This window comes from Coffea arabica, chromosome 9c (genome assembly GCF_036785885.1).
Source record: "Coffea arabica cultivar ET-39 chromosome 9c, Coffea Arabica ET-39 HiFi, whole genome shotgun sequence".
NCBI classification, from domain to species: domain Eukaryota; kingdom Viridiplantae; phylum Streptophyta; class Magnoliopsida; order Gentianales; family Rubiaceae; genus Coffea; species Coffea arabica.
In genome coordinates, this window is record NC_092326.1 from 401,582 (window position 1) to 415,652 (window position 14,071).

The 14,071-nt window shown below is 35.1% G+C and overlaps 2 protein-coding genes across 2 annotated transcripts; both read right to left on the reverse strand.

The window, feature by feature from the left end:
- Positions 1-1,352: 1,352 nt before the first annotated feature.
- LOC140014018 (exonuclease 1-like) lies at positions 1,353-7,830 on the reverse strand. Its single transcript, XM_072064303.1, has 8 exons — positions 7,680-7,830; positions 6,519-6,642; positions 5,788-5,951; positions 5,638-5,692; positions 4,899-5,560; positions 4,687-4,738; positions 2,036-2,258; positions 1,353-1,954 (listed from the first exon to the last, which is right to left on the reverse strand). The coding sequence occupies exons 1-8, from the start codon at positions 7,689-7,691 to the stop codon at positions 1,876-1,878; spliced, it is 1,371 nt and encodes a 456-aa protein (XP_071920404.1). The 5' UTR covers positions 7,692-7,830; the 3' UTR covers positions 1,353-1,875.
- Positions 7,831-7,871: 41 nt separating this feature from the next.
- Positions 7,872-12,026, reverse strand: LOC140014020 (exonuclease 1-like). Its single transcript, XM_072064304.1, has 6 exons — positions 11,725-12,026; positions 10,895-11,014; positions 8,855-8,978; positions 8,612-8,749; positions 8,228-8,437; positions 7,872-8,063 (listed from the first exon to the last, which is right to left on the reverse strand). The coding sequence occupies exons 1-6, from the start codon at positions 11,883-11,885 to the stop codon at positions 7,878-7,880; spliced, it is 939 nt and encodes a 312-aa protein (XP_071920405.1). The 5' UTR covers positions 11,886-12,026; the 3' UTR covers positions 7,872-7,877.
- Between the last annotated feature and the right edge of the window lie 2,045 nt (positions 12,027-14,071).

A 14,071-nucleotide genomic window follows, 5' to 3' on the forward strand; every position in this document is an offset into this window, starting at 1 on the left:
TGACTAAAATTCAGAATAGCAATAACTGCAAATGGATCTTGATTTTTGGGACTCCAAATTACCAAATAAAATTGGGTTTCAAATCCAAAACTAATACCATAAGCTTAAACTCTCTTGGTGGACATAAATAATTTGTGTGATATTTTACCATTTGTTTTATCATTTACCTTGACTTTTATAAGATTACATAAAAAGTTCTGTGATATGCCATGTTTTTTAGTAGATTTCACGAGATTTTTATATATAGAGTTCACGCATATTAAATCTATTGTAGATGATGACACTGATATATATCTAAAATTTCAAAATTACAAATCCAATGTGTCCCGTCAAGGATCACGTTAGTCATTTTGAAGTAATCATTAACCTGCTGTAACATGAAAAAGCAATCATTTTTCTTTCACTGACCAAATTTTAACAATATGTTATTAAACTCGGATTGGATGGTGACTCAACTAAACTATTGGGTTGGGGTCAACTAGTCGGATAGGTCAGACCGTTCTCAAAAATCCACTAACGTCAGCATGATATCATAATTATTTTATATTTTTATAAGTTTCAGTAATATTGATATCATAATTATTATATTTGATCAATCATAGAAAATGTTCCAAAAATATTAGACTTGCAATCAAATATACATCTAATAATTATATATAAAAAAATGTAAGTTCACAGCTAAAATATGTCCATTCACTAAAACTACTTGTAAAACTAAATTAAAACAAATTAATGCAAGTTGGAATCACTTATTCTAAATTGATAAAATCATAGGGACGAAAACATGTTGATTTAGAAATCATTCAAGAAAACAAGTAATTTTGGTACTTACACTAAGTGGGTGACGTTTCTTATTCCTATTAATAAATGAATGTGTTACAATTTCAGTAACTTAAATTATGTTTGGAAAAAATAAGAAAGAAAAATTTGAGAACCGGATCAACCCGTTGAATCGAGTTACTAATTTAATCGAATTTTTACGATTTTGATTGATTTTTGACCAAAACAATTTTATGCTACAAATCATCTCGAAAAGAAGACCGGTTCATGATCGAAGCAGTCGGTCCGATCCGGTCCGGATCTAATAACACTGATTTTTAATAACAACAATGATCGTTAGATTAACACACAATACTGTAGATAACAATCGTAAGACGAGTTTGATGCTGAACAGCAGCGTTTTGTGCCATCTCCAAGCTTATTGAGACAGCCACATAACCAAGTACCTCAAACCTGTACTTAACAACATCAAATTCGAGCACTAATTGTTAAAATTCCAGCTGCAAAAGGGGCCTCAAGGCCTTTTGAAGAAAACTTCTGATGCGGAGAAAGGTACACTTTCAACTCAAAAATTGAATAACAAGCAGGAATCTTCTCTTCCCACAAAAAGGAAGGGGATTGTAGTCTTGTATGGTACAAATATTCCACAGTAACAAGAAGTGGCCCAGAACGTCAAAACTTTCTGGCCATGAAAAATCCAATGTTAAATCATTATAATCATCATGATACAAAGATAACTACTGGCTAAACCATATCGCTATAGCCACATGCACCATAAACATCAGAACAAGAAATGGTAGTGATTGTTACAAGGGAAATGTCAAGGGGACCACCATTCAGTCAGGCGCTGAAAACACAAATTCTTGCAAAAGATGTCCCGGATCAATACCTGTCAGGGGCAACAACATTTGGAGCATGGCAAACAATAATATGTGATGGCAAGATCAACCCCAAGATCAGCTAAAAGATCCTACAGTCCCATCACACTCACTTATAAGCATTGTTGATCAAGCACCTTAGCACTAGCTGGAACTGACTGGAGAAGCACAGGAAGTCATCCAGGGATCAACTTTGGATACAATGTAACATCCATGCTCAGAGTCTACGGGAAGTTGATGATGTCTTCTTACTTGGTGCATATGCAAATTTACTGAGATCCATGTTGCTGGACGACCTTTACATAAGAGGTAAGACTAGGTCAATCCAAAAACTCGGATTGGCTAGAAATTACACCATAAACCAATGCTATGGTTACCTGGTTCTACATGTGTTCTTTACATCTTTAAGGGGTGCGCGGAGACCACTTGCACGAGAACCATTTGACGTGAATTTAAATGATGATATGACTGAGGCAAATTTTTCCATTGACTTCTCTGCTATATCAGAATAATGTCCTAAGTGAGAGATATTACACCCAAATTTTCCTTCTTGAGCGTTTGTGTCTCTAGTTGTGTCACCAACCATGGAAGTATCATCACCTGACACAGATAAACAAATTATGTCTCTACTAAAATGTCCTCTTCTCTAGATTGCTACAAAGTAATCATACACCTTTGTGCAATTGGAAAAGTAAATTTACATTTATAGAACAGATAGTCCCAGTCCTAAATCTTTCAAACTATTTGATAATACCAGTGCAATAGAACCAGTTACTACAGTTGAAAGTTCTATCACAAGATTCCATCTTTCAAAAAATTGCAGACTAGCCGAATAATCGTTTTAAGTTATGTACATATGGAGTTCTTCCAGGAAAAAAGAAAGACCCAACAAGGCCACAGAGTTTATCATCCCTGATCAACTATAAAAGAATTGTTTGAATGCCAAATAAGGCACTGATTGGGTTGCTATTGATAATTTGTGTTTATGTTAATGCTTCAACAAGTTGGTGGCCTAGCTCTTATCCTGGTCATAATTATTGGCATCAAGATGGCTAACAACCAAAGAACAAACATGGTGTACAAGACAAGCATTGTAAAAATACCTTAAAAGCACATTTACTGTCCATCTTTAGACAAGTACATGATGTGATATTGTCCTAAGCCAAGATAAACCACATAGAATTCTATCTAAAAGCTTGGACTAAGAAGACCATAATAGCCCAAATTTGTTTATCAGAAATTAAAAGTGTCCTTACTAGTAGCTTGGTGTTGAACAATTTTGGGCAATGGTCAAGACTCCCAATTACTAGAGCTACAATACATGCCTGAGGTGTTAAACCCCTGATCAGTTGGTAGGGAGACGTAAGTACATGTTTGCAAACTATGAAGTCTGGGATGCCCCTGAAGAAGGAAGACATCAAATCCCCTTTAGCCTTAATGGACATCGATCTTTGTGGAAACTGTTGGTCATTTAATACCCTTTTGACATGCTCAAGAATATCCTAATAAAACCTAAAATTAGAAACTTGTTAGGTACTAAGTAATCATTTAGGAGCCTTCGATGAACTTGCTAGACTGCTAACAATTTACTGAGAATTATCTAAAGCAGAGAAAGTTTCAATTAATAAAACACAGCACAAGGTATGCTCCATTGATACATGTTATGGGACAGAAACTATATGGCCAGTATACACAACAGCTTCATCTCAGCATGTGGTCAGGAAAATTCCAACATGAATATGAATCTTACAAATTAGTAGTGATTAGTATTAAACTTTCTTTTTTGGTATGCTTATCAGAAAAAAACAAATTGTATATGCTTCTATATTAACCTAAAATTAAAAAATTTTCAACAACCTAAGCATTTTTATCCCATGCATTATCTCAAAAGTGGTGTAATATCTTTAGCTGCTCATCCACTTCATATCTACCCTCATATCAATTTCACTCCTAAAAGAAGCATTCCTTCACATAACAACAAAAAATGTTGTTAAAGAGTTGTTTTCCCAGACCCACAATAATAATTCTATACGTCCAAACTTTTTCTAGATATCAAACTTCCGTCTGAACAATGTAAGTAAAGCCTATATTCCCTATTAGCCTTTCCTATTAAAGTATGTCAAATCAACCGTAAAATCCACAAACTTTCAACTGTCCTGCAACTATACAGATGCAACCTGGTATTTTCTTCAGTCGAAAGAGTAAAGGTTTGTCTATAATGAAGTAAAACCAATGAACTGAACCTATTAACAAATTCATCGACATCCCTTGTGTTACCAAAGTCTACCAGTGTCTACAGATGAGACCAGAGGTAACAAGCCATAGGATGAAATGTATCTGGTCCATTTAGTCCAAAGAAAGTGGAACCCATTGTCACATGCACTTCTAATCAGGATGAGTGAGCCAGATTCAAAGGTCATTACATCTATTCCAACACCCAAGAGTAGGTTGCTGACAGGGCCGTAAACAGTCTACAAGAACTAATATGGCAGTATATTAACATAGCAGCAGAGTGGAAGAGCCTAACAAACAAACATGTTGCCAAATCTTGTGCATTTGAAGAAAAAAGTTAATGGAAGGACAAACAGATATCAGTAGCAAACACACAGAACAAGATGGGAAAAAGAAGTGAATTCTAAATAACTTTAGTACTGCTGCCAAATCTTGTGCATTTGAAGAAAAAAATTAATGCAACCACGAATAGATACAGTAACTAACACACAGAAAAAGATGGGAAAAAGAAGTCATTAAATTACTTTAGTACCGTTTTAGTAGCTCCATATGAAGCTTTTTGCAATTGAAATGAAGTATACCAGTACACGCTATTTAAGACTTGCTAAATGAGATAGTCCAAAAATCAAAATACAATTTGACTAATCAGAGTAGTCAATAATCTCAGTAACCTCATTATGCCCAAGTTTTTTAACCAGACAACAAAAGAAAATAATTTGCTGCAAAATAATGCATTTCAACCCAGAAAAAGAACCTACTGACAATTCAAGAAGACCAAGCTGAGATATATACATACTTTGCATTGGAACAGCTGGACCCTTCAGCATATCATTTCCCCTGGCATCTTCCTAAAATCATGCAAACCAAAAATATTAAAGCCGATTTTATTTCCTTTTTCTTTACTCAAAGAGAAGATTAGAACAAGACAAAGTAGTCAACCTAAAAGATCTGATATTGAGATCAAAATATTAATAAGGTACCATCTGAGTTTGAGTGAAAAGAACTTACTCTTGCATTTTCAATATTAGTGATCTTTCTTTTCTTTCTTGAATCTTCCAGAAAACTCTTAGTTAAAGAAATGTCAGGAATTGAATATTCATCTGTGTCAGTAGCTATCTGATCGTCTACCTTCAGCTTTTCATACTTGTTTAATGAACTATGCTGAAAACAGAAACTTCTCCCAGTTGCATTTCCCTGATCTGTGGTTGCTCTAACTTCAATCTCATCCAAGACATATATATTGTTATCATGAGGAGCATTAGATTCCTTGACTAATGGCTTTTCACTCTTGTCACATGGACCTCTTTCCCTTATGGATTTGTGTTTAAAATAAGAACTTCGAACAATCACATTTTTGCTCATTACGCTTATTTTTTTCTCACTGCTTTCTGAGCCAAGCATATTTGCACAACTGCCAGCAGGAATCCCACATTTATTACTAGCTGCTTCAGCTCTATCTTTCTTTTTAACCTGATTTGTTTCCTTCACATCCTTGTGCAGAAAATAGGAACTCCTCACAATCGTTTTTGTATTTTCTGTTCTCAATTTGCTCTGATTTTGGTCTGAGGTGCTTTCCTTATGCAATGCACTACAAGGTTTGCAGACTGAATGTTGTACCATAGCAGGTTGTGCTCCTTTGTCCTCTTGAGTGTCTTCTGATTCATCTACTCCTGTTTCATGTAGAACTTTCAGACATTACTTCATCTAACAGGAAGTTGAAGTGCTGAAAGGAGACACCTATACTTACCATGATGCCATGATTCCAATAATTCAGAAGCCTTATTAGCGGCGGTACAGTCCACCTAAAGGTAGGTTCATACTAGCATTAAATAAGAGTTCAAATAGCTATATCAAAAGTGAAAAACAATTGAATCGATGTAGACACCAATTTACTTACTGACTCTGGCAACATTGTGGTCAATGTCATCAATCTTCGAGATTCAGCATCTGCTTCAATCGTCCTTGTCGTACTAAAAATTCCATTCTCTGGATTTGGACGCTTAAGCATAGGTGTAAGTCGTGGGGCTATATATTTCCTCTTTGCTTCAACAGAAGCAAAACCTTTATGTGTTAAGTCAAACAGAGACTGTGATCAATAGGGTGGTAACATACTAGTAAATTTTTAAACAGGGAGAGCTTGATGTGATGAACATCATCCAAAATGAGTAAAAGAGAACTTGTTCCTGCAATTAGCATCCAAAATGGCAGGAGAAGTGACGTTCCCATGGAGGAAAATTAGTTATCACCAAAATCTCAAACTTAAACGAGGTATAAATTTACCAAAGGATTATGCCTTTTCCACATACCTGACTCTGCAAATGTTTTCAGAAGCATGGGCTTTTTAGGGATCTCTTCCAAGGAAGAGAAGGGAAATTTTAATTCTACACTGTAGGCCCATTAAGTGTGTAATGCATCACTAGTTTAGTATTCATAAATGTGGTGCAATGCTGCTAGTAAGTTTGAATGTAACAGATCATTCATAGACTCTACAGCACATATGAAAGAGGATGCATGACAACAAACTACTAGGAGATGCAAGTACTCTGGTACAAGCATTCAGGAGTTAGAAAATTTCATTGCTAACAATAATGAAGAATGTAAAGCTAAACAAAGGTGCAAAATGGATACAGAAATAGTTAGTCAGGAGATTCTTTTGTGCAGGCAGATCAAGCTTTTTACTTTCACCTTCAGGTTTGAAATTCTTTAGCTGGTAAGATTCATTGACTGCCAATTCGGCACCACCATGCTCATGCTGTCAATGAAAAGATGAAGAAAGCATCACAAAACTTAATCAGTTAACGAAAAAGTAAGCTGATAAGCAAACGTGCAAAAAGTCAATATTTATGAGAAAGTTCCAAAGTAAAGATTACCAATCTAGATTTGGAACATCTCTCATTATCAACAGAACCAAGTAATACTATTTGACTAGCAAGACTAATGAAAAATAAAAAGTGGTGAAGGGAGTACAAGTCTGATTATGAAATCAGATTTTTCAAACCATCTCCCTTCACTACAATCAAGGACATAGTGTCTAACATTTCGGAAGTCATAGTGGAGATCTCTCTTGTGAATCATCGTTCATAATTTGTTCAAATATTGTCACTAGCTACTAGTCAGGACTAGGCTAAGTACATACTGGAAAGGGAAGCAAGAATGTGAGGAAAATACCACCAACACTTTGATCATTCAAGGGTAAAACCCAGTTCAGAGGATTAGCCAAACAACAATTTGAAGTTTCAACCATAGATAAAATATGCTTACAACTAAAGTAAGCTCATAAACTAAAGTCTGATATTCTGCCAAGTACATTTAAGGTCTTATGACTTTTCCAGAAAGTACCAATGTGTTATCATGTTCAAATAGTCAATAGTTGGGAACAAGCACAGCCAACTTCAGATAATAAAAAAAAAATGCAAGAAACGTAGCTCCCACCATGCAAAACTTAACCTCAATAATAGACTATAACCTTGAGGCAAAGCAACAAAGAGAAAGTAAGCCATATGTGGTTTATGATATTTCCCATGTATCCGATGAGGGACAGCACTTTCAAGTCAAAAACAACATTAACCAGTAATGTAACTGCTACCCAGGCACATTAGTGACAGAGAAAATCATAGGGATCTTTCCAAGAAGGGACAAGGACAAGATGACCTCATTGTCCACATGGAAACATATTATAAGTAAGCAAAGCAGTAAGAACTTCATTTACTTATAAAATTAGGAAAACAAAAACTTCCTATAACTATATGTGAGGAAGCCAACCAGTTATCAAAAGAATCATCCATATACCTCAAATGGCATTTTTGTAAAAGGATCAATGTCACCTTTTGCTATCCCTTTAGCTACATCGTTAGAAATCGATGTGTCTGTGGTTAAGGTGTGACTCACCAAATATCAAAAGTAAATGAAATATAGAAATGTAAGATAGAGATATCTCAAGCACATAGACTTGATACTTGAGAAATACACAAGAAAGATAAAGATTATTCAAGGATATGGACCTAAGAAATCTAAACTGGCATCAAAACTATTTGGTGGCTCAGACAAATGTATTATCTCTTCAGTAAGAGGATCATAAACTCTTTGATGCTGGAAAGTTAGCATCGCCTTCCTGAAAGATTCTTCATAAAGAGGAGAAACCGCAGCACTATTATACTTCAAGTGCTTTAGTACCTGGGATAAGTAAAAAGAAAAGAAATTTTATTTAGTGCAAGCAACAGAAAATAGAGGACTAGCATATTTGCAAAGTTAAGACGCTTTGGCGCTTGCTTCCTGAAGTGAATAAAATACACTCTACTAAATGCTTGCTCTCCAACTAGCTTCAACAATGAGACTACCTTGTCGTAACTTTTGAACTTTTTCATCAGTGTATGAGCTTTCTTCAGACCCATTCCAGGCAAGGACTGCAGATAGTCACATCCACTCAATATGCACATCTCAAGAAGCATCTGCTTGGTAAACCCTATCAAATTTAAATCCTTGTTTTGTTGTAGCAGGGAAGTGCGAAATTCAACACCTTGTCCAAACTTGTCCATTTTATAGATGATCTGGATTTGGCAATGGATCAGACCACACATGTTAATCACATGATATCGTGGAAGGACACATTTTTTTTCATGTATCAAAATTAATCAAGCTCAATATAGAACAGATTGCATCAACTAGGGAATGTGTCTACACTCTGGGGAAGTCATATTTGGCAACATTAGCAACGAACTTACTCTGGGACAACCAAAGGCAATTAAATCTGAGTCCTCAGTTATAACCGCATCAACCTGTTTGCTGACTGCCAAAAAGGTCATTTGAGCATCTGCTTCATATGGAGCCACGACATAGCATACATTTTCCTGTTTCAAAACCTTTGGTACACAAACATTAGAAAGAAGCAGTAGTGAATGGGAAAGACATTAAGCACTACTTTGCCAAACCATGTGGTTTATTGTCACAAGAATGCACATCTCTACCTGAATTAGGTCATATGCAATTGAGGGTGAGATGTCAACAGCTTTTTGATAGCATTCATAAGCAGCAGCCGGATTACCATTCGATTCATGCTCAATGGCACGAGAAAGGTTTTCCCTTCTTGATCTGTGGTACAACATTGAACAAATCTCAACTTCATTTTCTGTTTTTGTTCTATCTTTGCTATGAACAAATACAGATTATGGCTTTTGCGCTGAACTAGTCAGTCTTAACCTTATCTTTTATCAGCTATTATCATTTTTTTTTGTCTGCATTCCATCCCTGTGCATGTTTCTGACATTGAGATACCCATGATGGACATATTTTTTCACTGACAAGCCTAATGAATCTCATGATGATGTGTAACAAACTCTTTTTCTATTAACTCTAAATACAAGAATAGAAATCAAGAAAAAAATAGTTTTATATTTTTGCTAACAACCACGTTGTTCTAAGTTGCCATAAGACAGCTATGTGTTATTCTCCTTCCAGGAGACAAAATGAAGGACAAGGTTCATCTACTTTAACAGAAACAACTGCTTACACCCATCAGTCAGATATATCAAGTATGAAATCTGTCTAGTAGAGTTTTCAAAAATTCATTATTCATCAGAAATACAATCAAGAAACTCTTTTTCCTATTTTCCTTAATTACATTTTGAAGGAAAAAGCATAGTGCTCTTACAGGGGATGTTTTCATAGCTATTGTGAATAACAACTACTGGATAATATTAGATGTATTATCAAAATCATTACACAAGAAACTTTAAGTAACTGAGAAAGTTGATATATTGTTAATTGACCTAACATTTGTTCATAAATTGGAAAACTGCTTTACTGTTAGAGTTACAGTGTATAAACTTTTACCGTTACCCATCTTTTACTAGAGTTTAAATATATTAACACTAATTAATAAGTCAAAGTTCAAAAGATTCGAGCACTTGCACTTGAAATAAAACAACAGTGACAAACATACAATCAGTCAGCAGTAAACTAATTTTTTTTTTTTGCAAAGCATGTGATTTATATTGTAGAGTCCAACTTGTATAACAGGAGAATCTCGTATGTTGTTAAGTGGTCTTAACTTTATGAGGGCTTAAAGAAATTTAAAAAGATCTACAGAGACCTAGGTGGGTTGGTTCCTTCATCTGTTTAGCATTGATGAAGTGTAATGAAGACATCAGCCATTGCAAATGAAGCACAAGTATTTTCAAATGAACATACTTTCCAACATCTTACAAAATATAGCATTTTCCATTTTAAGTCAAGAAAAGAGCCCCGATAAAGAAAGACCAAAACTAACACATAAAACCCAGCTAGCCATGTCCAAGTCGGTAGCTTTGCTCAAAACTAACACATAAAACCCAGCTAACCATGTCCAAGTCGGTAGCTTGGCTCTAAGTAATTAACTTCTCTGACTAGTGCATGACGGAAAAAGGAACACGTATTATACTGTGTTGAATGGTGAGGTTATAACATATAGAACAATGTGACAGTAAATTAGAAAAGGTACAAATATAACAAATAAAGTAGTTTTTTAACTTATCTTTGAGATGGAAATGCAACTACATAGGTACTGTATCCTTCAACTGAAAGGAGGCAGGTAAGGCAATTTCTCCTTTTCATTAGTGGAGATTAGCATGGAGCGGAGGTAGAAGTGGAAGATTTGAGTAGGCATAAGGTTACATGAGGGGATGGGAGCATTTGAAAAGAAGAGAAGGTACAGAAATCACAGATGAGAAATGAGATCACATGCTCAGTGAAATTCCTTCAGGCATTCTCTGAAGATGACTTGATCAGTTATCATGCACCAAAAAACATTTACAGGTGAAAACATGGCTACACTAAATTTTTAGCCTTTATTTACAATGAGATATATCAGCAGTGCACTGTCCACATCTACACACTTATCCAAAACAATCTGCTTGCATCAATATTCTGTACCAGCACAAATGGCTTTTCGGCTGAACAGACAAAGCTCATGCAACTTTAATCATAATAAACTATATAACAGAAGCTGACAATTCTTCAGGATACAATACCTTGCACGCTTGTTCTCTTGCTCACTTTTCATCGGTAGAGGACCTCCATCAAACACAAGTATGGGTTTCACACCATAATGTCGAAGCATATTCACTCTGTGCATGCAATACTCGATATGCCTGCAAATTTAACAGATACCTTCAGAGTTCTATTACCAATGGAAAAAAAAAAGTTCACTTTCTTGTTGTAGATTAAGTATGACAAACTACAGAATTTCCCAACACTTCTAAAAATGTAATTCAGGAAAAAGTGTAACAATTATGGTAGGGAAAATGGCTGCGAAAGATTTCTCCTCTCTAAACTATACAATGCTCCTGACTTCAATGTTTTCACCTGTACTTAGCAGTCCTAACTATATTACGTGAAGCACACAATTCATCTCTTTTTCCTTTTTCAATTCTTCAGTAATTACAGCTTCAATTCCAACTTGCCAATAAACAGATAAATCGCACAAATGGGCATTTCATCACGCATAAGAACTGCAAAAAATCATATATCAATCCAGACAAAAGAAATAAAAATCCCAAAACAGGGGTTTTTCACCATCTAAAAGCCCATTTAATTCACATTCAATTCGCATACCAATACAAAAATAATCAATTCAAGCCATTAATCAACAAGAAACATTAATAAGTTAGGAAAAAATGTAAGAAAAAGGCGCCCTTTGGTTGGCAATAGTCAAAAAACCAACAGCGACATTTTCATAAGCTAAAAATTTAATTTTTCCAAACCCTTTCAAGCCCTCAAAAGAACCCAAAAAAGAAAAGAAAATGCATTAATAAACAAGAAAATGGTTGAACAATCATGTGTTCACATAGAAGACGAATACTTGGTGGTGGGCAGGCCTTTGCAGAGCTCTTTGCTGCAAGAAAGAGCCCCTTTGTGAAGCCATGAATAGGTGTCAACAGCAACGCAGCAGTCCTTCAAATCTTTTATGTGTATTGGCATCATTATTGATTTCAAGAGGGGCAATAGGCCTTGGATACCCATTTCTTCTTCCCTTTTTTTGCTTATAATCTAGTTCAAGATTCTATTGTTGCTGCTGTTTTAGGGGTCCTGGAAATGGGGTTTGAGCTGAAATGAGATTTTAGGGCTCTATTCTTGGAGGACTAAGCAAGGGGCTTTGGGAGGAAGGGGGATGATTGATGGGGCGTTATGGAGGGAGGAGTGGCGGGAAATTTTTGTGGAAAATTTGAGCTCCCCTGGGGGGCAAAACGGGGAAATCAAAGTATAGTTGGGAGTAAAATGGATAGGGATAATTTCAGAAACCTCCCCTCAAGTTTCTAATAATTTCACTAGCCTCCCCTAAAGTTTATAAAATTATACAAACCTCCTCTGAGGTTAAGGTTTTAATAACAAAATTAGTCTAATTAAAAAAAAATAACATTAAAAACGTACTTTAAGAAGAGATAAAACTTTTATTCCATAATTACCCAAAGGAAACATGTCAAACTCCTTACTCTTCATATTTTCTTATTCTATCACTTCTTTGCACCACGTTTTTTGTTCGATTTTTCTCCAATTGAACTCTTCACTTATTAGAACAATATAAGAGCAAAATTAAGTAGTTTCTACTCAAAATAAAGCTTAAATAATAGAGTTGGCTTGCAACTTATACATCAAAATATACTACAAATTTAACCCTATCACATGGGATTGCTTGGGATTATAATTTAGATTGACATTTCTTATGCCCATTTATACTCATAGCATCAAAAAGGGACTATTCCTATAATTTTACGACAAAAATAAATTCATTGGAAACCTAAAAACAAGCACCATTTTTAACACTAGTAATCTTTCTAATTTATCTTCTTAGCTTGCCTCCCCTAGAAGCATTTCACATTATTTATCATAAAATACTATTTTGTTTTTTGGTAAATGTCACCTAAAGATTTAGCATTTGTACAACCAATTCATATTACTGGTATGATCTAAATATGTTAGTGTACAAAAATAAATTGTAAACTAATAGTGTATGAAAAACATACTCATCTATATATAGTACAATAAGAGTAAATTATAAACTATTTATGAATAATGAGTTGGGATGACTAGGGGCAGTTGTTCATTTGCAATACATTTACACCACTAATTTACCATTGTAAATCGTTTTGTAGAAGATGTTAGGAAATTGGTTTAATTTCTTTTAGACAGGTTTCTTGTTTTATGTGGAAGTAACTAGTTTCCTAATTGATTTTCGTTACTTGAAGTAGTAGCCAAGAAATATTTTATTTAATTTAGAATTAGAAGTTATTTCCTATTCTGTACAAGTTTAAGAATTAGAATTGGTTTCCTATTATTATTTGGCTTTTGGCCAAATAATATTCCCTATAAATAGATGGGTTAGCATACTATACAATAGACATACAAGGGCACACAAGATGCGACATGTAACCTTATACATGGGGTGAGAGATGGTTCTTGAGAGATGAGAGATGGAATACAAGGGTTGGGCTTGAGTTCAAATTGTATTCTTGTATAGGGTTTTCCTCTCATAATAAAGAACGGGTTTCTCTCCGTGAACGTAGACTCAATGGTGGAGTCGAACCATGTTAAATATTGTGTGTCGTCTATCTTTCATACTCGTGACTTGTTTGTCATTAAATTGTTGTGTACTTGATATTTCAATAGTTGTTTATTCTACGCTTGGATCCTAACAAGTGGTATCAAAACTTGGTTGTGAGACTGGGCTGTTTACAAGCACTTGGATCCCAACAAATTGAATGGTTGGATCAAGAGTTTGGTTATTTAATGTTGGATCCTGGTTAACAATTGAGATCAAGTGGATTGGTAGTTATTACTAATTGAACAATTTAATGTGTGGTATCCTTGTTTCAATGATTTGGTAAAAAGTATTGATGGTGAAGGATGGAAAGTCAAAAAGCATAGAGATGCTTGACGGTGAATCTAAACAAGTGATTCAAGAGTCAAGGAAAATGTGGAGTCCAATGTTGATTTTAGACATGAATCATTGGAAACTTTCTCCTACCCCCGACGGTTTATACTTCATTTCGATTATGTTTTTTGGGTAGTGTGGCACGTGTCCCAAAGAAACAAGGAGATCTAATTTCCATGCGCCAAAAGACTCTAATAGTTACGAGTTTTTCGTTTTAGGTGGAATCTTGGAAACCACACGTGACGAGACAGTCCTGAGAATGGGAAGAAGTATGGTA